A 20096-nucleotide genomic window follows, 5' to 3' on the forward strand; every position below is an offset into this window, starting at 1 on the left:
AGAGCCGGCACAAAGGTCTGCATCGACACGTGGGCGATCGGCAGAGACCCGCGACACTGGGACGCCGCCGACAGCTTCAGGCCGGAGAGGTTCGAGGAGGGTAGCGTCGACTTCAAGGGGTCCGATTTCCAGTACTTGCCGTTTGGTGGCGGGCGGAGGATGTGCCCCGGGGCGGCGCTCGCGCTGGCGACGATGAAGCTCACCCTGGCCCAGCTCCTCCTGTACTTCGACTGGGACCTACCGGAGGGGATGAAGCCGGAGGAGCTGGACATGAGCGAGGGCTTCGGGTTGGTTGCAGCGAGGAAGACGGGGCTGAAGCTGCTTGCAACTCCTCGCCTTCCGCTTCCATCTGCTGTCTGAGGATTGCTGGTATCAGACAACCGCTTGAGGTTGTCATGCTTTCTGCAATAATGTCTACATGCAGTTCTTTAGATATCAAAGTATTATCAGATAAAAAATCCAAGTTAAAATCAAGGGATGATATCCATAAGATGAATATGTGAATTATTCCAATAATATTATTATTATCCAAAACAAAATTATTGTTAGAAACTCATGATGAATGATACTACAATCACCCTGGAATATTTTAACACCCCAATTTAATCCGACAACCAACTTAATTTTATAAGAAGTTTAATTATACTACTTGATATGCTACCAATATGAGAGAAAACTCTCTCCAAGCATGAGACGTTCTTCAATTAATTTACCAATATCCTACTAGGTTTTTTTTTAATTAAATAAGTAAACATTTTGTTCCATATAGCATTGTAGCGGATGAAATCAAGATGGACCAATAAAGTTATTATAAAACAGAACCGAACCGGGCCAAGTATATTAATTAGGTCGGTATGGCTATAGCTAACCAAGTTAGACCGAGTCAAAAAATGGATCAAATTGGCTTGATGGGTCAAAACATATCTGATATGGAGACAACTTTTCCTTCGAGAGAGAGAGAGAGAGAGAGAGGACCTGTTTCACATAACCTTGGAGTTGTGTGCGGCTTCGGCTACAGCTGTGGGCGTCAATCACTGCTTCCCAGATTCAGACGGGATAAAGAGAGAGAATTCAACTCGCAGGCTACAGCTATGCCCCTCAATTACAGCTCTCCAAATGCAGAAGAGAGAAGCGACATGGGTCTCCACCTCTGTTCCGCACAACCCTACTCTCGCTCGCTTTTTCTGGGATGTGATCCAACATAAGCTTCTCTTCTGTCCGAGAGAGCAATGTTTCCACTCCAAAGATCCTTTCTTTGGTGGTATCACGAACACTAAGCGCGCGCGCGCTCTCTCTCTCTCTCTCTCTCTCTCTCTCTCTCTCTCTCTCTATCGATCACTGTGTCCCACGGGATTCTTTTTCATCCTCGACAGGGAGGGTTGATCGATTCTGATAGAGAAGGCTTGAAAAGAAAGCACCTTTTTTCTGATCGCCTCCAGCACGTGGGCTCCGGGCGTGCGGTCTCTCCGCCAGAGTGCGCATGAAGGTGTCATTTTTCTCTTTCTCGATCGCTGAAATGATACAAGGAAGACTCTCTTTTTCTTTGTCGATTGATCTAGACTGGATTTTCGTCCTTAAGATCTGCAAAGGTCGATTGCTCGCTGTTTGCTCTGGAAAAAAATGTGTCTAATTTGCCGTAAAATCGGATCTTTTCCGTCTGCTCTTTCTCAGGAAACGTTTTCCTCGAGCAATCGCTGCAGTTGCTCTAATAGACACTTACCAGCAAGTGTAATTTCAACTGTTCGATCGATTTCCCCGGAAAAGAACCCTTCGTTCTCAATCTTACAGGTTGGTTGTGTAGCTCAGTGCAAACTTGCCTCAAACTTGAAGACTTCTTCTACGCTCTTCTTTTGTGAGTAGAATAGTGTCGACCTCCATTGCGTGATTGATTGATTGCATGCGCGAAGAGCCATCTCGTGTTCTTTCCTAAACGAGTTTGCTTTCCAAGCACTTCTTCTTTCAGCCTTGTCAATGAAGTCTGTTGTGGTCCATGCCTCAACTCGTGCGTAACCGCTGAGAACTCTCTTTATTTTCTGCCTATATGGAGTCATTGGAAGCCTGCAGATTTCGCTCACTTGCTGGCATTCTCATTCTACTTCCTGTTCAGTTTCATGGTAAGCAATGTTGTGTTCTGCCTAAAGTTCTATGCCTGCAATCTGTTCCATGTTGAACTGCAAGTCTGCTCGAGTAGATCTTTGTCCACACTCTAGTAGATCTTGGAGTATGAAAACCCAATTTCAGCATAAGATCTGAATTCCAAGTGGCTGTCGTGATAGTTCAGTTCCCCCCAGTCTTCTTCACTTCTCAAACATATCTGCTTCTCTCCATTCTTCTCCGTCCAAACAGGCAAGAATATTCTGCATGCGGAAAAAGGATTGACGAAAGAAATTGTAAGCTCCATCAATCTTGTGAGAGATCCAAAGTGCTACAAATTGCATCCTGTCTTTGGTATTCACCATGAGCTTCTCTGGCCTCAACTTACGATTGGATTCTAGGGCCTTATATAAGAAATTGTCTTGTGCTACATGATTGTTGATAGCAGATAAGATTAGGAAATCTTTCTACTCAATTGAGAGAAATCCTTTATTTTGTTGAAAAAAATCTTTCCTCTTAATCTGTATAAATAGGAGAGGGATATGTTAACATATTCAAGCTAAAGCTATTTCAATAAAGCTTCTTATCTTTTATTCTTTTCATCATGGTATCAGAGCCACTTGTCTAGAGCAAGCTCTCTTCTCGCTGTCGACTCATCACTATTGCTTCTCCTCCTCGGCAAATGGTAATTGTCTTCTCCATTGCCACTCTGCGCTAACGTTCGTTCCCCTTCCGCTATGGCGTCTCTAGTGCTACGCTCAAAAGTACTGCCCCACCTTTTCTCCTCTGCTATAGCTTTCTTCTCTATTGTAGCATCTTCTTCTCTATTGTAGCATCGCTACAGCTTCCTCCTCTGTTGTAGCTTCCTCATCTGCTGCACCTCTATTACAACTTTCTCCTCTATTGCACCTCTACTATAGCTTCCTCCTCAGATATAGCATCGCTGCAACTTCCTCCTCTGCAACTTCCTCCTCTGCTACAGTATTGCTATAGCTTTTTCCATTGCTACAGTTTTCTCCTCTGCTGCAACCGTCATCGTCGCAGTTGCGGCAACAACAACAACAACCGCAGCGATCTGCTCTTGCCCTACTCACGAAGCCTTTGGCTCGTAAACTGTTTACTTTGCATCAATCCAAGATTGATATCCTTGACAAGAGGACCATCTTGCCTTGACAGGAGCACCATCTTGCGGGGGCATACTAGCAGATAATATTTCCTCAACTATATGAGAAAATCTTTCTACTCAATTGAGGGAAATCTTTTATTCTGTTGAGAAAAATCCTCCCTCCTAATCTGTATAAATAAGAGAGGGACATGTTACCATATTCAAACTAAAGCTACTTCAATAAAACTTCTTCTTCTTATCTTTTATTCTTTTCATTAATTGTCTCGATTTATGTTTGGGAAAGATCTCATGAACATCTTGCCAATGAGCTGCATTGTGACATCTATCTCTGAGTGGATTTGCAAGAACTGAATTTGCTTTGGTTTTGTGTATAGTTTCTGGCTTGTCGTATGTTCTTATGCAGCTTTGATCAGCTTTTCTATCATCTGGTATGTACTCAAATCTTCTCTCCTCTGCAGAGTGATGTGCTTTGAAGTGAATAAAATGGCAGCTTCATTGGTCCCAGGGGTCCTCATAAAGCTCCTCCAGCACCTGAATACCAATGTTAAGGTTGGCAGCAAGCACCGGTCATCCCTGCTCCAGGTTGTGAGTATTGTTCCTGCACTTTCTGGAAGTGATCTGTTCACCAACCAAGGCTTTTATCTTAAGGTCTCCGACTCCTCCCATGCAACGTATGTCTCCCTGCCAGATGAACACAATGATCTGATCTCAAGTGATAAGATCCAACTAGGGCAATTCATTCATGTTGATGGCATCGAGGCAGGCTCTCCTGTGCCCATTCTTAAGGGTGTGAGGCCACTCCCTGGTCGTCATCCCTGTGTTGGGAATCCCGAGGATATCGTTGCTGCCAACAGTTCTCATGGTTTCCTTGATGCAGAGAAGCCACAGCAATCCAGTGACACAAGCTGTAACATAAACACTACTTCAGTAAATGAGAAAAGCAAATTGGGGAATTCGAAGTTAGCCATTAAAACACAGGAGGTGCAAAAGAAAAGGGCTTCACTTGGTAAGTCAGGCTCTTTCCAGTCGAAACAACTGGCCAGTGACAAATTGGGGAAGGATGGTATCAGTGTGAGGTTAAAATCAATGGACTCATGGTCGATAACTTCGTCTCCAACAAGTGTTTGTACTTTGCCTGCATCATTCGAGAAGTTCTCCTTTGAGAAGTTCTCCAATGAAACTAAGAAGCAAGCACAAGCCCAAAGACCAGAGAAACCATTGTCAAGGTTTCGTCTGTTGGATAAGGCAGCTTCTGTCTTGAAAGTGAACAATGTTGGTAGAAAATCTTCTGCTGGAAATTTCTTAAGAAATTTGGTGCCAGACATTGAGTTAGATCCCAATGGTTTAAGAAAAAGCTGGGTGGAGAAAGTGGAGGCAAAAGGATGGGATAGTTCTACCTTAAAAGCAGCCAAACTTGAGACAAGATCCAAATCTAAGAGCACTTCGGTGAGTTTATTCTCTGAATTACTCTGCATTGGTATCGTTCTTACAACAACAATATGGATCTATTAAAAATAGCTGCCTTATCTGCTCTGTCTTTCTTTCTTTCTAGTGGAAGTAATTATCTCAGTAGTTAGTTTGATAGGATAGGATTTTATTTTAATAGATTTTAATCTTTTGGTTGCAACAATCTTCTGTTTATATTTTAGCCATCTTGGTGAAGGCTTTACATGCTAATTAATTAGATATCTTGATCTCTACAGAAAAAGATGGATATCTGTTATGCAATTTCTATCAATTTATGAAGTAAGACTTTCTTATTGATATAATTTTAGATAAGGATGTACATAAACTACCAAGCACCATTTTATCCACTATTGCAATATCAAAATATAAGAGACATAGAAGTTGGTTGTATTTAATCACAACATGTTGATAATGTGCTTTAGAAGTTATGTAGAAGTTGTATTTCCGATGGCCCCCTTAACAACTAGTTCTTGTAACCTGCAGGCTCCTCAACAGAAGTCATCAACAAATGAGAAACTGTTAACTAAGAAGGATAGCAAGATTCAAACTACCATGAAGAAAACCAATGCAAAAGCTGCCACCGATGATTCTGATAGATCAGCTAAACGGCGGCCTTCTGTCATAAAGAAGTCCTCAGAAACTGCTACCAGTCTGAATCTTGCTGACTTTGTCAAAGTTGTTCCAACCAATAGAAAATGGACTGATAGTAGTGTTTCATGGTCATCGCTTCCATCATCTCTAGCAGAACTAGGAAAGGTATGATTGATATCATTCAATGATATGGCCAAAGTAGATTCTAATGTAAATGGTTGAGCTGATTTTTCCAAGTCATATCACTACATTTTGGAAGGGTTATCTTTCTGTGTTTGTGCCTAAATGGTGATGTGGACCTATATGGCATTAACTATGTGAAACTACAATGAGGGTTACTCAAGGTTTCTTTTAATCACCAACATTTTGCGACTTGGGCAAAAATTATGCACCAGGTCTAGGTTAACAAGTCAACCGTTCGCAGTGTGCAACTGTGTCCAGACGAAGCATTTTCATTTTTGGAATAGAAGTATCTTGGTTATGCTATCTGGCAGTGACTGGACTGACAATTTATAAATTTTAGGAGCTGTTGAAGTATAGGGATGCAGCACAACTGGCTGCTGTTGAGGCTGTACAAGAAGCTTCTGCTGCAGACAGCTTGATTCGGTGCTTAAGGTAATTACTCTTGCAAAACACTTGCTGTAGTTTTGCATACTGTTCAACTATCTATTTTTGGTGCTGCAAGTCATAGGATCTTTCATCGCATATCATTTAGACTTGCTTTTTATTGATTCTCTTTTCCACCAGGATCTAGTTTCATCCTCATCATAGTTAGAAGCTGTCCTGTATGCCCTTATCCCAACTTGAGATGCCTGTTTGAGGGTTCAGTAATCTAACATCCTAACTTGCCAACTAATTGTCATCCTTTATATAGCTATCAGGTTTAATGATCTAACATCTCTGCAGAAACAAATTTGCTCATTACAGTCATAATTTACTAGGATCTTTGGAATTTGGCTTGCTTTGTTTGGAGGCCATAGGAATGATAATAAAAATCATATGAGACTAAATGCAAGGACACTTCAACCTTTTAGTGTATGTACATGAAACACTGGGACATGAGTGGTCAGTTGTGTTAGCATAAAGATTGAAAATCTATGCATCCTTTTTATTGTATATTCCGACACTTTAGCCACAAGAGCCTTTAAGTAAGGGGAAATCTAATTGATGCAATGACTCCAGTAGAGTCCATAGCAGAACATGGTGAATGGATATCATTTACCAATTAGGAGAACTGGATCATAGAAGAAGCTATTTGTTTATGCAGTGACTCCTGAAGAAGATGTAGGCTTAAAAGAACATCTTGCTAAACTAAGGTATTGAAAGTATTCCTTTTTATTTTATCCAACTCTTTTTGATTAATTTTTGAGTTGGAAACTTACATTTTATCAGAAACTTAGAAAGGATTCCTCGTACACACTGCATGCTGGCTAATAGTGCAAGCAAGCAATGATTGGACCTATCAGGTCATATAATATGGTAATTACCTATTTAATTTCTATGTTAATCCTTAATCATAACTCAATTTCTCTACATGGTGCCGACCTTGCTAATTCTGCAGATATACATCAAACATATGTACTAGCTAAAGCACTATATATACTAGTGAGCTGGTTCATATTGGACGTCACAGGATAAAGAGAAACAATAACAAGTAATATAATGGCAATTTTGCTCAAAGACCAATAATAGAAAAGGATCATCTAATCACTATAAACATTTGGAAACAACAATTAGCATAAGGTATTTGCATGTGAATCTATTCAACATCAATTTATTGTGCATTCCATGTTGTAGTTTGTTTGCTGGATCTCAAGATTTTCAGCAGACTCTTTGTTCTAGTGAGTCTTCAAATTGATGTTTTTATCCTCAATTAAAGTGCAAAAGATGAAAAAAAAAATTCCCTGGGAAAGTTCAAGAGATCAGAGTTATAGTGAATTGCATCATTCTTTCTTCTAAGTGCAGTATGTATGCGGAGATCAGTACCTCTGCTAAGGAGGACAACCCACGGCCGACAGTGGAGCAGTTCCTCGCCCTTTATGCCTCCCTCCGCAACGCCACTGCCGTTACTGACTCCCTCTCGAAGACTACATTGCAAACTCTGCCGGTAACTGCACCGGGCCAGTCCCTCAGCGGTGACCCGACCCTCGAAGAAGCCTTAAAAGTATCCGCCGACGTCCGCCGCCGTGCCGTTTCCTGGGTCGGTGCAGCCGTCGCCACCGATCTCGCCCCCTTCTCCCTCTATGACCACAAGCCCTCCTCTGCCTCCACTGCCTCACGGGCGGTGCTGGTCCTCGAGGGTCCATCGAAGACCGCCGCCGCCACGGCTCCCTCAAAGGCCACTCAGACGAAATCCCGGCTCTCCCTGACGTCTGTCTCGGTTGGTAGGGGGAACGCGCGGGGGCCGGCGGCACCACCGTCTCCGCCGCCGGAGTGGGAGCGGGAGGTAGGGCCCAACGAAGGGGCGCGGCTGGTGCGAACGCTGAGGGAGGAGTCGCGGGCGTGGTTCCTAGGGTTCGTGGAGAGGTTCGTCGACGCCGAGGCGGCCGCGCGGGGGAGGTCCAACCGGCAGCAGTTGGCCGCGATGCTATCGCAGCTGAAGAAGGTGAACGAATGGCTGGAGGCTATCGGCTGCCATCGGAGCGACGGGGAGGCAGTGGATGGCGAGGGTTCCGGTGATGTGCCAGCGGAGACGGTCGAACGGCTGAGGAAGAAGATCTACGAGTACCTTCTCACCCACGTCGAGTCCGTCGCCGTCGCGGTCGGCGGTGCGTGTCCGCCATCGCAGGCGGTCGTGGGGCGGTCGGGTCGGAGGGGATGACAAACCTGGCTCGCACCGTCGCATCCGGGCATGACAGTGTTTTGGGATTCCCAGGGTACGTGTCCTGATCCTATTGCACGAGAATGTTGTTCTGTGCCTCTAGCAACACGATAAATAGCACCCGATCTCTGTAGGGTAGCCTTCCAAATAGTGTCAATTGGAGTCAAACTCTTTCCTCACTCGGGCTGGTCAACGTAAACTTGTCGGTGAGAAAAAGAATATGTGGAGGACATTTATACAGTTTAATACCGCAATTAAATGGATGAGAAGGGTGGAATGAAGTGATAAATATTTTTCTTTAGAAACGGGTAATAAATGCATTAAGGAGGTAAAGGAAGAAAGATGGTACAAAGTGACACATGTGTAACTTCTTTAGATACCAGGAAGTAGAAAAAGAAAAAACTTTTAAGTGGTAGACCAGATGGCTATAGAATAATTTCTCTCAAGGTAATATAAAAATATGTGAGATAATCAGCAAAATGATTAATTTTTTAATATGAGAAAAAAATACATGAAAATAGTTAACTTGTTATTTATCATAGAAGAGTCTATCATTTTTATGGTATTTTATTTTTTTTATTTAGATTCTCTATAGTAATCTTTAAATTGAAATTGGATAAGTCAAAAGATAGATGTTTCTTCTCTAAAATACCATAGTGAATATATTATGATTTATGATAAAGGATGAATCCTTGAGTTATACAACTAGCAAAATTAGTCATTATTATTATTGCTAGTTATACAACTAGCAAAAATAGTCACATTTCAGTGAAATCATTTGCACTAAGTGTAGATAACTAAAGGAGGATTTAGTTGACTTGAAAGAGCTATCTCGCGGTTCTCTACTTTATCATCAAGGATGCTAACGGTGGAATTAAATTTACGTCGAACATCGACTATCACGTAGGATGTGATGATACTAACTAGTTTGCTAATATTATGAAGAGAATGATGATTTCTTTTAGTATAAATATGAAATAATTATCCAAGAGAGTTTCTTATAGAGATCTATAAAAAAATTTATGTGAGAGAGAAACCAACCACTTCTCCCTTACAACAGCTAATTGGGGAGTGAGATACTAGACATTTTGATAGAAATATCCTAAACTTCTATTGAAAATTTATATTCAAAAGACAAGTGTTTTGTGTTTTCCTCGTGAGGTTGGCAAAACAATCACATATTCTAATCAACCACTCTCCAATGAAGCAATCAATCAAATATACGTAACCTATCAAAAAATAAAAATAAAAAGAGTCAAGCATAAAAGAAAATATGAAAATGTGATCCCTAAATCATATCAACCGATGTCACTCTAAAGGAGAGGATGACAAATGAATTGAGTTGTAAGTTGGAGCATGAATTTTTCAAAAGTTGAAGGAATTCATACGATATGAGTACCTTGATAATTTAAGATACACTCATTATTCTTTTTTTTTTTCAAATTGAAAAAGTTTTTGGAGGCCAATGAAAGAAACGTTCATGATTTGTGTGCTGGTGCAAGAGGCTCCCACGATAGCGAGTCTAATATATACCGTATTTTTAAGTGTAGATATTATTTTCCTCATTTCAATTATGATCTTTTTGTCCTAAAAAGAAATCTCAGATTATACTAAGTTCCCTCTCAATGATCCGTTCAAAAATCGGTTAGAAAATACAATATTTTTCAAATTTTATTATGTTTGGCATGTGATACTCTTTATGTCACATCACAGATTTATAAAAATAATAATAAATTAATATTTTATTATTCATAATTTACATAATAAACTTCCTCTTTTGTTTTTATCTTTACAATAGAAAATATTTTATTAATTAGAAAAATGATCACATCATGACGGGTCTTTTTCATCCACGCTTCAAATCTATTAGAAAATAATAGATCACTCTGAAAATAAATATAAGATAAAATATATCAGCAACCACACATGCGGGTAGGAATCTAAGAAAAAATCATAAAAATAATCTTCAATATTCATGAAATATAAATAAATATCAATAATTCAATAAGAAATGATAATATATCGATTCATGATAAAACTTAATATATTAGAAAAACGATGATAATTTCTTACATAATAAATAAAATCATACATCAGCAATATACATAATAACTAGATAACAAAGGCATATATCACACCCGATGGTGCACTCTTCCAATAACGGATAAAGAGACATATTTCACGGGATGGATTCCTTTCAATAGCGGATGGAGATAATCCATATTGCACTCCCAGATAGAGTGGTATCCCTCACCTGCCTAAGTGGAGACACATTTTTCCCAACAACAGATAGAGAAATCGTCTAACCATCACGTCTAACGGTCTACTAATCCTCGAAGGGAATCGTCGTACCTGCCCTCGGCAAGGATATATAAACATCCATAATCATTCATTTACACTCATACATTCACTCACATATGCATCAAGAAATCAATATGATTAAACATTATGAGATATCATACTTGATATAAATCTACTAGACTATGTTCATTGGTAGCTCCGCACTATGGGCCCGTAGCTCCTTTCATATGTTGTACTTCCAATGTGAACTACTAGTCTAGTCATATCTACTACATAATAATAATTATATCAATATCATAAACTTAAGAAAATAGAAAACTAATAACTATTTTCAAATGATATCTTTAAATAAAACTTTTAAATTCATCAAATTATAAAGGTATTAAACATCAATATTTCAATAGTTCTCAATCAACCAAAATCATAATTGGAATAGCCCAATTGACTAAAACCAAACTCATTTCGATTATGATCTAACGGAACTAACCTCAAATCCTTATAGAACCGGTCTGGAATCACCATAAACTGGTCTAATCTAGATTTGATTGATCTCGATTAGATCAAGTAGGTTTGAACTAGTCAAGTTAGTTTAGAACCACCATAAACTGACTTAAACAGATCAAACCTATCTGATTTAGTCAATTAACGAGCTCAAACCATTAGAGGGAGAGGAAATTGGACTATGTCGTATAGTGCTAACCTAAATCGAACCAACCCACCTAAGTCTTAGACGGGTCACATACGTTGCATATGCATGTTCCAAGTAATAGGTTGAGTTGAGGTATAACAGGCTAAATAGAGGAGCAACGATATGTCTAATGCCAATCGCATAGTTGGGTAGGCTTCACTTCATGGACTAAGCTAAACCTTACTTGTAAGTTGGGCTGAGCTTTACCACTGAACTAGGCCATACTTAGCTCGCGAGTTAATCGTATCTAGACATATGAGTTAGGGTCGTATCTGACCATATGGATTGAGTCGTACATAGCCGCATGAGTTGAGACATATATAGCCACATGGACTGGATCATACTTGGCCATATGGGTTTGGTTATGCTTGGCCACATGGATTAGGTCGTACCTTGTCACATGGGCTGGCTCCTACCTTGCCACATGGGCTAAGTCATGCTTAGTCATATGGGCTAGGATGTACTTTGCCACATGGGCTAGATCGTACATGACCACATGAGCTGAATCAATATGGTCTAATAGATCAACCTGACTCAAGTCAAGCCCAATTAAACTCCTCTTAAAATAATTAAAGAATGACTCAAATCCATTAATTAAATTCATGATCTTAAATTTAAAACTAATTACATTATAGAAATTCACGTATACTTCTTAAAAACATAGATATATCTAATTAAATATATTAAAATTATTATGCTAATCTAAAAATAAGAATTTTAATAATTATATTAATATTAAAATTTATTTAAGCTTAAGAGATCAATATAAATCAAATAATCATTCTAACATCACAAAATAATTATCATTATTTACCAATCATGAAAATTTAAAATTAAAATATCATATCATAAAATTATAACAATCTTAACATTAAGATTTCAAAATATAAATCAAAACTAGTTAAAAAAAGAAAGGATCCTACCTCTCTTCGCTATTTTTTCCTCGATATCATCTTCTCGGGAAGTCCTCTCCTTAATCCTCCCGTTATTAGGCTCGGTGAGGAATCAAAGAGGAGTAGTCTCCTTTATATAAGAGAAGATGAGATCTCCCCAGAAGATAAGTAATAATTTAATTTTTATTTTTAATTTTTTTTTATTTTTTTTACATGCAAAGAGAAATATAATATTTATTTCTTATAGTTCACACGAAAATAGAATGTAAACTATTTACTTCCTAAAAATCAAATCACTCATTAAAAAATAAATTAATTAATAATTTAATTGATTAGTAAAAATTTTAACTCATCTACGTGATTAAGGAAATCAAATTTAATCATTTTCTTAACTATAATACACAAACATAAAAGTTAATAATAAAATAATATATCATTTATAATAATTAATTTATGTTAAGGGAGAAATTATTAGTGATTACACTTTATAATCTCTTCATGGTAATTAAACTCGACTGATCTCCTTACATAGTAGACATGCTGGGAGGTGTAGACTCCAAATATTCCAGTAATTATCTACATTATTATAGCGGCTTCTTCGTAACACTTGACATGACGCCAGCATGATTGTTTTTATGTTTCGTGGCGGCCAATCAACATTATAACGGTTCCGATGCGTCTGTTACGGTGTTTATAACACGAAGACGCCGTCGTCTCGTCGAAGGACTTTGACTTCCATTTTCGTCTTTCCAAGTCTACGTCGGAGAACACGTCGATATTCACACGTGGTAGTCTCCGATTGATTAAAAGCGCTTCACAGCCTTCCCAGGAGTTGGAGATCATATGTCTACACACTTGAACGGAGAACCCAAAACTACACCTCGAAGTTGATACGTCTAATTCCCTCCACACGCCTTCTGTTCCCGGGCGCTGTGCAACACACAAGTGGATTTTTGCTGTTATCTAAAGGTTCCGGTCACGAAGACTTGCAAGTCTTCGCACACGGCGGTCGCCTCGTCACTTGGTTAGCGATTCGGCCGCATTCTCACAAGAATACCCAATTACGTGCTGTTAATCACAAAAGTGCCATGATGAGTATATGACGAAATCCATGTACAAATAAATATTTTAATAAAAGAATTATTTAATTGGTAAAAATAGAAAAGAACATTATTTTATAGACATTTTCATTTGGAGATAATTTTATTAGTGGAGGGGTAAAACTGCAGTTTATGAGTTTCGGCAGAGGCTTTTAAGAGATACCGCGTTCTATAACTATGTGCAGTCATGGCTCGGCTAGTTTCTCGGCGTTAGGCCGAAGATGGCGCAACGGCCCCTGTTGGCTCATCATCCGCTCTCAAAGCTTAAGCTAATGCTGCTGCTGCTCTCCCTCGCGCTCTTTCTTCAGCTCTCGGCATCCGAGATTTTCTTTGAAGAGCGATTCGACGGTATCGATCTTTCCGTCTCCCAACTTTCCTTCTTTTTTGTTAGAATTTGATAGTTCCATTTCGATGCAATCCAATGATCTTTCCGTCATGGAAAGCTACAACTTGTGCTTCCTCTTTTAGAATTTCATGATTAGTCGTTTTTTTTGGGTTTCTAAACCTGGAATCGGTGAGTCACCATTTAGTTCCGAAGTTTTGAGTTATGAGGAAGCAGAGGAGGCTCGAATCAAACCCATACTTGGAAGAAGATTCCTCTTTTGCTTCGTTTGGTAGCTGAAATATGCTATTGATGTCAAGCTGATGCTTGTGTCGGATGCCTGCTAGAAGACTGTTAATGGCAATCATGAACTTGAGTATGTAAAGTAGATCGTCGGATTGATTTAGTCAGAATTCTGGGCAAGTCCAAATTTTGAGATGATCATGGAAAAGCTATACTTTTTTGTTATCTCTTTTGGAATATCATGATTAGTCAGTTCTTTTTGGTTTCAAAATTTTGACTTTAGGGTGATGAGAAGCAAGAGGAGACCCGGGTGATTACCATTATCAGAAAAAGATTTATTTTTTCCTTCATTTGGTAGCTCGACTATGCTATTCATGTTAAGATGATACTAGCATCGGATTCCTACTAGAAGACTGTTGATGCCATTTATGAACCTGATCTGAAGAGTGGATCGTTGGTTTGTTTTAGTCAGAGTTCTGGACAAACCCAAAATTGAGAATGATCCTCGAAAGTTAGGTGGGGTTAGTTGTTTAAAATCTAAAAACCGTGGAATCTCCAGATCATAATTTCAATCTAAGTGTGCATTTTGTTTTGAGAAAACATATGAAGACGTTGTTTTTCTTAAACTGTGCTTTGTGGAAACTGTTCTTCCATGATTTTGTATTGTCTATGTCTATATTCTGAGGTTTTGAATATTCTGAAAGCTTACTGTTTCTCTGGTATCTTGCAAGCCTAAAGGTTACCTTTTCTTAATCTTGATAATAGTTCACAAAGTTATATTGTTTCTAGTGTTTGACTTTGATATGTTCTTTTGTATGTTTTCAAAAGATGGTTGGGAGAATCGTTGGGTAAAATCAGACTGGAAAAGGAGTGAAGGAAAAGCTGGTACTTTTAAGCATACAGCAGGAAAGTGGCCTGGTGATCCAGATGACAAAGGTGTGAAGAACCTTGCTAACTGCATGTAACATGCTCTTTAGTAGCTTTTTGACTGAAAAAAGAAATCAAAATGCCCCAAGTGGTGGATACCATTTTGCAGAATTTCTTTGTTTATTTGTCAACAATGACAATTGTTCCTTTCAGGAATACAAACATACACAGATGCCAAGCATTTTGCAATATCTGCAAAATTTCCAGAATTTAGTAACAAGAACAGGACACTGGTGGTCCAATACTCTCTCAGGTTTGAGCAGGACATTGAATGTGGTGGAGGTTATATCAAGCTTCTTTCTGGATATGTCAATCAGAAAAAATTTGGTGGGGATGCTCCGTACAGGTTTGTTATTTTATCATCAACAAATTTGTTAACTGTTACATTGACTGTTTTTTGTTTCACTGCAAAACTACAGAATTGCTTTTTTCACTTTTTCACTAAACGGATTGTATGCATTGATCATAAAGTTCAGTGATATTTGAGTGACTAGGTTTATCCTAATGCATCATGGGTAATGAAATTATCCTTGTATGAAGATATATTCTTTTGTCTTGCCTGCCTTTGCTCTATTGTTATTTCTTAGGTTAAGACCTGCTATTTAGGTATAAGATTATGCTAATCGAATTATGTTCTTTCTTGCTTGCTTGAAGTCGAATGTGTTGAATAATATTTTTCCCTTTTTATTATGCAGTTTAATGTTTGGGCCTGACATCTGTGGCACACAGACGAAGAAGCTCCATCTAATCCTTTCCTACCAGGGGCAAAATTATCCTATCAAAAAAGATTTAGAATGTGAGACTGACAAGCTAACACATGTGTACACATTCATTCTTAGACCTGATGCCTCTTTTAGTCTTCTTGTTGACAACCGAGAAAGAGAATCTGGGAGCATGTATACTGACTGGGATATACTTCCACCTCGAAAGATTAAAGACACTAATGCTAAGAAGGTTCGACCTTTGACTATGATGATAATACTTTATGAAATGAGGGATACCTGTCGTTTAATACATTTTTTCAGAAATCCTATAATACATGCACTTTGCTGTTTCAGCCCAAAAACTGGGATGACAGGGAATACATTGAGGACCCAGATGATGTTAAACCAGAGGTTTGCTACATTCCGAATAATTTAACTCTTGGTATGGTTGATGATTTTCTAATTTTTGCCACCTATTATAGGGATATGATTCAATTCCAAAAGAAATTCCTGATCCAAAGGCAAAAAAGGTATGCCTCCAAAAGCTTGGAACTCATTTTATAATGCACAAGTTGCATTTTGGGAATCATCATGTTCTCCATGCAAGGATTAATAATATCAGGAAGTTGTAGCTCATTGATGACATGATCATATGTTTTGAAGTTGATTCTTTTTAAACAGCTATCAGTTTTTTTTTTTTTTTTTAACTATGAGGCTTAATTATTTTGGCGTTGTCTTTTCGATCAGCCTGGCACATGGGATGATGATGATGATGGAATATGGAGACCACCAAAAATACCAAATCCAGCTTACAAGGGACCATGGAAACGCAAGGTTCATTGTTTCAGTAGAAATTAGTGATTTTGTGTCATGTAGATGTTATAAGTTATGTTTCTCATCCATGATTCTGGGTTCACAGAAGATCAAGAACCCAAATTACAAAGGAAAATGGAAGACCCCATGGATTGATAATCCTGGTAAGATAAGCAACATATCAAATTACTGTCTTATTCGTAGTCCAATGAGAAAATACATCAATTTTGGAGTAGTAGCATGTTTTGTTTTCCTAATATTTTGAATAAGTTGAAATTGGTACTACTTAACAGCTGCTTATTTTATTGCATGGAAAACCTAATTCTTTACATTTAATGGACTACTGAACCATGGATAGCCTAAGACCTTCAAAATTTAGGGCAAGTATTTTTGGATGACAAAGAAAATAAAATGTGCAAGAATTTCCATATATACCTGATTTTCATGTTGTGAGGAAACATTTTTCTTGATATATTTTCTAGTGATAAACATAAAATATTTACTATTTATGGGGGTTGAAAATGCAATATAAGGAAGAAATTACTCGTGAAGGAATAGCCTATTATAATTATGAGCATTAGTAAAAATCTTCTTGATTGCTACTCCATTCTTTTATATTGCAAAGGCATGTTTGCCCTAATGCTTTCGAGCACCCTCCTAGATAATTTGACATTTCTCATATTCTATATGATTGATACTTGAAAATTAAGTCATCCAAAGCCCATAATGCCAAGCAAAACATCGAATATAGTGAACTCACCACCTCCTCCAAATGTCGTATCTTTGTCTATTGCAAGGTTCTCAATTATGTATGTCGATAGTGTACTGTTCAATGTATAGAGTGTACCTGTACATCTATAGGTATTGTGTTTTGGAAAATTCCTGAAAAAAGGTTGGAAAATTTTAAAAAATGGTCTAGTACAGGACTCTACTGCCCTTTACCGAGCAGTGTAGGCCCTATATCAGGCATACCAATATTATACAGGCCATGCTCCGGATGATAAAGACCCTGTGTTGGGCATACTATCCAGTTTGTCCTAGTCCACATACTGGTAGGCTATTAGACTAGTAAATACTACACATACCATACCATACCATACCATGTTATACTGCAAACCTTGATGGTTAATATACATGATATACAACTTCTGCCAGAAAAGTAAAAGAGAAAAAGTTGTTTTGTCATTCCTCTGTTAGTAAGAAAGTAAAAGGAAACATCGTTAATCATGGAAGCTCATTAGGACGCCAAATGACATCACTGAGAAGCTCCTCTTGATTGCCCACCTCTATGTGACATTGTGGAGGTAAGATGGTATTGTGCCCCCTACTGATCACAAGGTGAGAAAAGAGAATGCTATTGTGTCCCCATAAGACTGGTAGTTCTAGTAACGTTCTTACCCAGCATGTATAGTTGAATGTGACATGCTAAGGAAATTCAAAGGGAACAATTTTGGGGTTACCTTTGATATGACATTTTCTATAACTATCTGTCATTTCCATTGAAGAACATTATTTTTTAATGCAACTTTTAGTCATGCAGCCTTCCATTGGTGACATTTTTTTCCTTTTCCTTAAAGCCTTAGAAAGCTAAATCTAAAGAGTTATGCATTCCGCAAATGCATCAAAAACTTTTAATAGCAAGTAAACAAGTTCATTTCCATAAATCCGGTTAAAAATTTGTAATGATTTGTTTTATCAGTTATCTTAAGTTTTGAAGAATCAAATGGAGTAATCTGTTTCTCTTTGTTTCATCCATCTTGCTCTTGTCTTTGTGTTTCAAAATAATCAAATACAATTCTTTTTTTAAAATAATTTCAACAAAATATTTCTCCATTGTAAAGATAATATTTTGACAATTATTTTAAGTTATATGGCTACACTAACCTTTATGTTTTCATCAGAGTTTGAAGATGACCCAGATCTCTATGTGCTGAAGCCTTTAAAATATATTGGTATTGAAGTATGGCAGGTAACGATTGCAAGCTTGTTCATTTATTTTGATGATGTTTGCCTTTGATTGTTGTCTTATGTCTATATATGTGACTTCTGCCTGATGTGGAGCTGAATGATGCATAACTTGTAAGCTAAATGACAACGCAGGTAAAGGCTGGTTCAGTATTTGACAACATCTTGATATGTGATGATCCAGATTATGCAAAGGAGGTTGCACATGAGACTGTTCTTAAGAATAGAGAGGTGGGCTTGCCTATTCTTTGTTGTCGATGGCTTTCAATGTAATCCATCTCCTCCTGATTTTTGTCTTTGTTTCTAATTCAGATCGAGAAGGAGGCCTTTGAGGAAGCAGAGAAAGTAAGGAATGCTAAAGAAGAAGAGGTGATGATTATTCTTTTCGAAATGCATTTTCATTATTCTCTTCTCCATTAACCTAATGACTACAGCAAATCATGAAGACCCTACCATTTGCAGCAGTTATATGGACCAGTCCCTGCCATTTAGCTCAGTTTTGGGCTTCTCCTTTAGATGTTTTCTCCATTAGCTGCTCATTTTGCTTGCTTGTTACCTGCAGTAACAGTGTAACATAATTGATTGTTTTTTCTTTGTACAGGATGCTCAAAAGGCAAGAGAGGAAGGTGAGAATAGGAAAAGAGAGAGGGGACACGATCGACATTACCATGACAGGGGGAGATACAAGGATAGATACAAAAGGGTATGCCTATATTCTCTCCTAACCCAGAAATTTACCAATATCCATAATGCAGATCTCACAATTTTTTTGCTTGGCCCCATTATGTCATATGAGACTATTACCAGATGACTGTCTCTAATTTATATTGAGATGGAACCATGTAATTCAATGTCAGAAATCTACAATTGTTACTCCAGTTAAAAGAGTTTTCTGACTTCAAAATTCAACTAAAATGTTTTCCTAACTTGAATTTCTGATGTGCAGCGTCATCATAGAGATTACCTAGATGATGATTATCATGTAAGTCCTAAATCTCCTCTCTTTCATTACTTTCATTCTCACTTGGTGTCTTTGTGATTCAACTGTTACTGCACTGTTTTAATTGCAGGATGAACTATAAAACCATGCATCAATTCATGGAAAGGAGTTTGGTATTGTTACTGGGTGAAGGGACTGCTGGAAATGATGATGAATGTTCTCTAAACAAATATTATGTTGGAAGTTTTGAACTCAATAAAATTTCTGTCCTTGAAATGGATGACAGTTCATGTGGACTTATCTATATCAAGTTCATGTGATGTATGGATGACAAAGGCTGATTTTATTGCACTAGTTAATCTTGCCTAGATTATTCAAGATGTCACAATGTCATTCTTCATACTTTTTTACTTCCAATCTTTGTTGATCAAACTGCCTTCTCTGAATTGCAATAGGATTACAGAGTAATATGATCACCCTTTGTTTTCTGTTCATCATTTGATCTTAAAATATTGTTGAGCCCTAATGTTCGAGCTATTTGGAGAGTCAGCTAAATCTTTGATAATATCACAAGTCAATCTAAGAGAAATACATATATTTAAGAACGGTTCAAATTATCATCATTTTGCTTTTTAAAATTCCATATTAAATGCCTTATATGAGAATTACATTCTCATTATTCTCTATGGAAGCAAAATTTTCACTACATAGGACAACCCATTTGGAATCACATACTCAACAAAAAAGGCTCCCCAGTCAAAATGTATTAGTTTCGTATATGCATACTTATAAATGTATTTATCCCTTCGAATTTTAATATAGTATATAATATATACTCCTCAAATAGATTTGTTAGCATCCATCAAATAAATTATAGGATTGAAAAATACTACTTTTATTAATTTTATCAACAATTCATTCGCTATTTCTTTATCTTTTTTCACATTAATTTTATTTCTTTGTAATATTTAGATGATCATGCGTAAGATTGCTCGTATCAACTCGGGAAAGTTTTTTTTTTTTTTTCACTAAGCCATCTAATTTTATATTTTTAAAATTTTATGTTAAACATATGTTTACTTTTTCAGATTTTTTTTAATT

At 37.7% G+C, this 20096-nt stretch overlaps 2 protein-coding genes across 2 annotated transcripts; both read left to right on the plus strand.

Annotated features, from left to right (window-relative positions):
• Positions 1-3513: 3513 nt before the first annotated feature.
• LOC103971502 (uncharacterized) lies at positions 3514-8358 on the plus strand. The gene is made up of 4 exons (XM_009385530.3): positions 3514-4666; positions 5171-5443; positions 5802-5893; positions 7244-8358. The coding sequence occupies exons 1-4, from the start codon at positions 3683-3685 to the stop codon at positions 8097-8099; spliced, it is 2205 nt and encodes a 734-aa protein (XP_009383805.1). The 5' UTR covers positions 3514-3682; the 3' UTR covers positions 8100-8358.
• A 4910-nt stretch (positions 8359-13268) lies between these two features.
• LOC103971503 (calreticulin-3) lies at positions 13269-19375 on the plus strand. The gene is made up of 14 exons (XM_009385531.3): positions 13269-13429; positions 14475-14582; positions 14727-14919; positions 15269-15527; positions 15632-15688; positions 15760-15807; positions 16025-16111; positions 16197-16254; positions 17992-18059; positions 18191-18286; positions 18368-18424; positions 18657-18758; positions 19002-19037; positions 19126-19375. Exons 1-14 carry the CDS (start codon positions 13303-13305, stop codon positions 19135-19137), a joined length of 1308 nt encoding a protein of 435 aa, XP_009383806.1. The 5' UTR covers positions 13269-13302; the 3' UTR covers positions 19138-19375.
• The last annotated feature ends 721 nt before the right edge of the window (positions 19376-20096 follow it).

This window comes from Musa acuminata, chromosome BXJ3-11, assembly GCF_036884655.1.
Source record: "Musa acuminata AAA Group cultivar baxijiao chromosome BXJ3-11, Cavendish_Baxijiao_AAA, whole genome shotgun sequence".
In the NCBI taxonomy this organism is placed as follows: domain Eukaryota; kingdom Viridiplantae; phylum Streptophyta; class Magnoliopsida; order Zingiberales; family Musaceae; genus Musa; species Musa acuminata.

Excerpts from the sequence above, each read along its gene's own strand:
- LOC103971502 (XM_009385530.3), top strand. The coding sequence starts at position 3,683 with ATGTGCTTTGAAGTGAATAAAATGGCAGCTTCATTGGTCCCAGGGGTC. Across the intron at positions 4,667-5,170 it reads CCAAATCTAAGAGCACTTCG|GCTCCTCAACAGAAGTCATC; the intron begins GTGAGTTTATTC and ends TGTAACCTGCAG. Across the intron at positions 5,894-7,243 it reads AGCTTGATTCGGTGCTTAAG|TATGTATGCGGAGATCAGTA; the intron begins GTAATTACTCTT and ends TTCTAAGTGCAG.
- LOC103971503 (XM_009385531.3), top strand. The coding sequence starts at position 13,303 with ATGGCGCAACGGCCCCTGTTGGCTCATCATCCGCTCTCAAAGCTTAAG. Across the intron at positions 13,430-14,474 it reads CTTTGAAGAGCGATTCGACG|ATGGTTGGGAGAATCGTTGG; the intron begins GTATCGATCTTT and ends TGTTTTCAAAAG. Across the intron at positions 15,808-16,024 it reads CTGATCCAAAGGCAAAAAAG|CCTGGCACATGGGATGATGA; the intron begins GTATGCCTCCAA and ends CTTTTCGATCAG.